Genomic DNA, 6610 nt, shown 5'->3' with positions numbered 1-6610 from the left:
TCCACTCATTTGAAGGGGTGTCCACACACTTTTGTGTATATTGTGTATGTGTATGTTTGAGACCCATCCGTTTGCTGAGATCTCTATACTTTGGTAACACGTTAAAGAAATGCTGGACAGAATGTTTTCAATACACTGATACTAATCTGATTGAGACTTACTGAGTTTGTATATTGGAAAGTGATAGTCATTTGTGCTTGTCCATGAACAACGTCACTTGTCAGGGTACATGTACATGTAATCTGTTTACAATAAAGCAAACTGTAATCAGTTACGTTACCAGCAAAAATATTGTAATCAGATGATGGATACTTTTGAAAAACTAGATGATTACTTCTTGGATTGCTTTGACATTTAGAAAGGATGTTTGGGAAAATGTTTTATGAAACCATTCTGATTTTTTCAATGGCATTCAATTCAGCATTGAATAAAGGCGATAGTTTAAGTTTGCTCCACCTGAGCGAGTCTGACCACAAGTCAGAGACCACTATGATGACACACCAATGTGTTTGATGGATCCTTTTTGTCTTCTTCCAATGCCTCTTAAGGGAAGAAATCAAAAACTGAAGTTACTGATTACAATTTCGGACAGGTAAGTAGTAACTGTAACAGATTACATTTAGAAAGTAACCTACCCAAACCTGTCCCTTGTTATAATGTTGTAGCCTAAGTGCTGTAGCTTACCCTACTAGTCTAGAATACGTGAGTATATTACCAAAGAGAATATATGTTTAAAATATACATGTTTTAAAATCTGTGATATTTCTGTGATGTCTATTTCATCAAAGACAGAATTATTTTTAATTTCATCCACTGGGACCTGCCATGGACTTAAACTGCCAATGCCTCTTCCAAGAAAACTCTCTCTCCCATGATTCTTCGCGCTTGTACAGTGACGACATGCATGCGCCGGAGGTTCAACAGCAAGCTCCCTAACTCAACGCTGACAGTCTTGCAAATACTTATTGAAGTATATATTGAATTGTGTTGCAATTAGGTCATTTATATCGTATAATGGTTCGACTTTAGTAACAGTTAATTAATACTGGGAAATTTTGCGAAATCGGGGCAAGACACAGGCGTGCGTTTTTTAAATAGCTGGAGTAGCTAGCAAGTCAACGTGAATAGAGGACAACATGGTGTATTCTTTCATACTGAAAGTTGTGCAGCGTAATTTGCATCAATATCAAACACTGTCAACGCAATCCGTTCTGCGAATATGTAAACGCATGCAGAACAATTTGCACCTTCAGAAACCGTCTACTGCAACATCCAGATTCGTTTTCTATGGGGCTGCATATCACTCACCTATTGGGAGCAATATATTTTGTACACGGAGTCGAAGCATTTCTGTCGACACAAGATTGAGAAGTAAAGGAGAAGAGAAGGATGGTGGACAGGTGTCAGTACCGAGGCAAGGACCTTCTACTGCACATAAAGGTAAGCCTGTCGAACACAATGTATTGTTATTCAATCAGAGCCCATATGGAGTTTGCCTTGTTAATCACACTTCTTGCACAATAAGAATGAAAGAGACTAAACTATTGAAAGTTTTGACATTGGCATAATGGCATCATCCTTTTCTCCAGCTATCAAAGAGTTTATATCTAGAAGGGTGTACCATAATCAGTTCTCTCCCTCGCAACAGTAAAGGAAGCTGGCAAAGACTTTACCTACCTCATAGTTGTGCTGATTGGACTCGGAGTAACAGGTGATTTTTCACTTCCAGAATATGATATTGAAAGATCAATTGATGTAATCTGATTAAAAGATAGTTGTTGCCCCAACCTGTTGACACCTCGGTGTTTTGCTCTCAGGTGGGTTGTTGTATGTGGTTTTCCAGGAGCTGTTCTCCTCCTCCAGCCCCAACAAGGTCTACAGCAAAGCCTTCAACAAAACCAGGTTACACCCAGAGGTGAGATAACAAGCACAGAAACATAACATCAACGAGACAATCTACTCTTAGTCTGCATCTCAGTTGAGTTAATTTATGTATTTGCCTTTTGCCGGAATGTGTTGCGCATATTAGAGAACTGAGTTAAGACAACATTAACCATCTACGTCTCATTGGCTCGTCTCTTTCCCTGCATCTGCACTTCTCTGAAAACACAGGATTGATAAAAGCAATGTGGTGTCAGGGGTCGCGTTAACAGGATTCTGCATTTTTCACACAGAAAGGGAAAGAGAAAAATGGAGATCTAAAATCCCTCTCTTTGTAAATTGTGCTCGGTTTCAGTCAGGGTTCGCTCCAAATCATGAATGTAAAAGGACAAATTTTGTGCTTCGGTTACAATATCTTTGCTCACATCATTGGATCACAAGACAGCGCTCTGACTGATGGATGTGTAGCCTACTTTTCTCCTGTACTTTCCTCTGGTGTAGTTTTTCTTTGGTATCAAAGTAAAATGCAAGATTTACTTCAAGCAAAACATTAGGAAATGTAGCTGGCTACATTCTTTCTATGATATATATTATAAATATGATGGCCATGCATCATTTTTCCTAAAATAAAAAAATACCTTGCTTTTTCATTGTAAGCTAATTTACTGTGTAATTTATGTGTGGCTGCTAGCCAAATAGCATTTCACGTCTGTCATCTGATGGGAAAAAATTCTGCCAAATGTGTTGCGTTAATGCGTTTTGTGGAAAGATTGAAGCAAAAAAAACACTGTCGAAATTCAATATAAAACACAGGTGAAATGGTTTAAAACAGATTTTTGATGGTCTGCTTTTAGAAAAGATTGATTTCTGAAATCTAATTCGACCCCAGGGTGTAAAGTTGATTGTTCTCTTCCTTCCTCTTTGTTAAACCACAGGTGATTGGAGTGTTCGGGGAGCCAATCAAGTGCTTTGGTGAAACGTCCCGCCGAGGTAGAAGACAGAAAATCAGGTGAGATCAACGTTTGTTTTTACCATGATGGTCTTTCTTTATACACGGTGATAGGAATACAAGATCACTGCATTAATCAGACTGTGATTACTAGCATGTTTATTATGTTATTTTTTTCCCCCACAGTCATGTGGAGTACATGAAGGATGGACTGAAGCACATGAGACTGAAGTTCTACATCCAGGGAGAAGAACCAGGCCGGCAGGGAACTGTGCACACAGAATCTAAAGAGGTTAGACATTCCCTAGCCATATTATGTGCAATTTATCTTGCTTGATTGACCTAAACGCTATAGCGTTTAGAGACATTATTTTATTGATATCAGAAACAAGATTCTCCATTAATTAGAGAATAAATATTGGCATAAACGGCTCTTTTTGTTCTGACATAAGGTGAACGTGTTTTAACTCTTTCAACAGAACCCTGAAACTGGAAAGTTAGAGTTCCGCTACATCTTTGTGGAAGTAGACACTTACCCCAGGAGAACCATTGTCATTGAGGATAACAGATAAGATGGGGACTGATTCTCAGACCCGGTCTGAAGAGGTGCTGCAGCTGTCTAGCATCACTCAGATTATGTAGGCAATGCATCACTTTGTTGATGAACTTGTTTGTTTCAAAAAGTTTTTCAACAAATGCCAATAAAGTTTTATAGAGTCTGTCGGTGGTTAAACCCAATAATAATTGATGGAACCAAGTTCCTCTATCTTGTTGTTTAGTATGAGTTTCAGATTTGTTGGGTGATTTAGAAAATTTACTGCCATTGCTGACTTTTCTGAGTACAATTTCCTTATTTTTGAGAACTTAGTTAGTGAGGGTGAAGTATGATCTCTTTTTGACGTGGCTGTTCCCTTCTGAATGCCAATAACTGGTGTTTTAAATGAGCAATGATTTGAAGCTATCCGTTTTAATGCTCCATAGGATAAACGGCTTCTAAAGAATGGTTTACTTTTGTTGTCAAATCACGGAAATGTAATGCTTTTAAAGAAAAGCCTCTGATGCAGAGATGTTATTTGTCTATTGACAGTGAAAATGTTCAATGTCTTTGTTCATGAATCTACTACACTGATTAGAGATATGGAAAACCGTTAAAGATTTTGAATTAACTAAGACTCCTGTATTTTGAGAGCAAATCAATAGAATTGTTTTATGAGTATGTGGAGATACAAAAAATGTGTGACTTGATTAAACCCCCAATAATAAAGGATTCACTGGCCATGTGAAGTTAGACATATTCTGTCACACTGCAAATGTTCTATCCCACGCTGAACTTATTGGAAATACATTTTCGAAAAAGTCTGTTGGTACTTATGCAACACAGGAGGTTGGTGGCACCTTAATTTGGGAGAAAGGGCTCATGGTAGTGGCAGGAGTGGAATAGGTGGAATGGTATCAAACACATGGTTTTCATGTTTGTTTACATTCGCTCCGTTCCAGACATAATGAGCCTTTCTCCCCTCGGCAGCCTCCATTGTTATGGACAGTATTGTTTTTATTTCATTCTGGCAATATTTGATAGGATATTATAGCATACCCAATATTACCTTTACAAAATTTTACTCGGACCTGATGAAATTAGTGTAAACATCATCTTATGACTGACGGAGTACAGTGCCTTCGGAAAATATTCAGACCCCTTGACTTTTTCCACATTTTGTTACGTTACAGCCTTATTCTAAAATGTATCAAATAAAAAGATTTCCTCAGCAATCTACACAAAATACCCCCTGATGAAGAAAAGTTTATTTTTCAATTTTTGCAAATGTATTAAATATAAAAAAAACATCTACCTTATTTACAAAAATATTCAGAACATTGGCTATGAGACTTGACATTGAAGAAAAAAAGGAAAAGGTTCCTGGCGTATCCTCTAAGGGTTCTTCAAAGAACCCCTTTTAATGGATCCTCAGAACCTTTTGGGGTACATTTTGTAACCCCCTCCCCTATTATTATTAATAATAATATGCACAACAATAACACCATATTTTATTTGTCTGTGTTTATTATATTAGTGGCAAAGCAGAATAAAATCATCCAAACTCCCAGCAAAGTCCAATGGGTATATTAATGTTCTCCGTATCCATAGCCAGAATGATTTTGCAGTGCATAGTGAACAGGTGTAGGGAACAGGCATAGTGAACAGGTGTAGGGAGGGTGAAGTCTGTGAGTCCAAATTTGTTAAATTACACACATTTACAAAAAATGCACACAACGGTATTCATACCTTGGTTTTTGAGGTAAATGTGAACGAAAAACACTTTTGATAATGGTTTTCATACACATTTAGTACCTTGTCAACCCAGTATATAGCCTCGCTTGTTATTTTACTGCTGCTGTTTATTATTTGTTACTTTTATTTTCTATTTTACTTATTTTACTTAACATTTATTTTTTTCTTAACTTCTTAAAGCATTGTTGGCTAGGGGGTGGTATTTTCACGTCCGGATGAAAAGCGTGCCCAAAGTAAACTGCCTGCTACTCAGGCCCAGAAGCTAGGATATGCATATTATTAGTAGATTTGGATAGAGAACACTCTGAAGTTTCTAAACCTGTTTGAATAATGTCTATGAGTATAACAGAACTTATTTGGCAGGCAAAACCCCGAGGACAAACCATCCAGGAAAAAAATGTTTTGAGGTCACTCTTTTCAATGGGATTTCTGTGTGGATCTATATTTCTATGGCACTTGCTTGCAGTTCCTATTGCTTCCACTAGATGTCAACAGTCTTTAGAAATTGGTTGATGTTTTTCCTTTGAAAAATGAAGACGTAGGGCTGTTCAGAACGAGGGTCGCGCAGGTCGCTCCACTTTGTTTTTATCTGCTATTGAACGCAGTTTAACCCATCTGAAATGTTATTGATTATTTACGTTAAAAACGACCTAAAGTTGTATTAGGAAAGTTGTTTGAAATGTTTGACAAAGATTACAGGTAACTTATTAGATATTTTGTAGTCATGTTGCGCGAGTTGAAACCGCTGTTTTTCTGGATCAAATGCGCCAAATAAATGGACATTTTGGAGCTATAATGACAGAATTAATCGAACAAAAGGACCATTTGTGATGTTTATGTGCCAACAGAAGAAGCTCGTCAAAGGTAAGGCATGAATTATATCGTTATTTCTGAGTTGTGTGTCGTGCCTGGCGGGATGAAATATGATTGTCTGTGTTTGTTTGATGGGGTGCTGTCCTCAGATAATAAACAAACTGTTTTGTATCTGTGCCGTGCTCTTCACCCTTCTGGGCTGCCCACCTCAGGCCGTAGACGGTTTGTTTGTTTTTCATTTTCTTCTGTCAGTGGTTACTGTATGTGCTCTCTCTTTCTCTCTCATTGGGGTTATGTGCAGGTGAGTTCTAAACCTGCCCCCGAACACGCTAACACACATTAAGGGTTCCAATTATGGCAATGAACTCAAGGATACCATTTGTATGTCTCTGTATCCAGTATGAAGGAAGTTAGAGGTAGTTTTGTGATTCAATGCTAATTAGCATTAGCGCAATGTCTGGAAGTATATGGTATCTACTAGCATGTTAACAGTTACCATATACATTGAGTATACAAAACATTAGGAACACCTTCCTAATATTGAGTTGCACCCCCCTTTTGCCCTCAGAACAGCCTAAATCCATCGGGGCATGGACTCTGCAAACTCTGTCGAAAGCGTTCCACGGGGATGCTGTCCCATGTTGACTACAATGCTTCCCATGGTTGTGTCAAGTTGC

The 6610-nt window shown here is 38.0% G+C and overlaps 1 protein-coding gene across 1 annotated transcript; it reads left to right on the top strand.

Annotated features, from left to right (window-relative positions):
- The first annotated feature begins 883 nt into the window (after nucleotides 1–883).
- Nucleotides 884–4106, top strand: LOC112215507 (mitochondrial import inner membrane translocase subunit Tim21). The gene is made up of 6 exons (XM_024374575.2): nucleotides 884–1440; nucleotides 1649–1711; nucleotides 1818–1915; nucleotides 2817–2890; nucleotides 3017–3122; nucleotides 3310–4106. The coding sequence occupies exons 1-6, from the start codon at nucleotides 1137–1139 to the stop codon at nucleotides 3400–3402; spliced, it is 738 nt and encodes a 245-aa protein (XP_024230343.1). The 5' UTR covers nucleotides 884–1136; the 3' UTR covers nucleotides 3403–4106.
- Nucleotides 4107–6610: the final 2504 nt, after the last annotated feature.

This window comes from Oncorhynchus tshawytscha, linkage group LG16 (assembly GCF_018296145.1).
Source record: "Oncorhynchus tshawytscha isolate Ot180627B linkage group LG16, Otsh_v2.0, whole genome shotgun sequence".
Taxonomy (NCBI): domain Eukaryota; kingdom Metazoa; phylum Chordata; class Actinopteri; order Salmoniformes; family Salmonidae; genus Oncorhynchus; species Oncorhynchus tshawytscha.
Note: the sequence above shows the minus strand (reverse complement) of the source record. Positions and strands in the feature narration are given on the sequence as shown.

What these genes read in the sequence shown, in the direction of transcription:
- LOC112215507 (XM_024374575.2), top strand. Translation starts at nt 1,137, where the DNA reads ATGGTGTATTCTTTCATACTGAAAGTTGTGCAGCGTAATTTGCATCAA. An exon ending in AAACCAGGTTACACCCAGAG is followed by an intron (nt 1,916 to 2,816) that starts GTGAGATAACAA and finishes GTTAAACCACAG; the next exon opens with GTGATTGGAGTGTTCGGGGA. An exon ending in GGTAGAAGACAGAAAATCAG is followed by an intron (nt 2,891 to 3,016) that starts GTGAGATCAACG and finishes TTTCCCCCACAG; the next exon opens with TCATGTGGAGTACATGAAGG.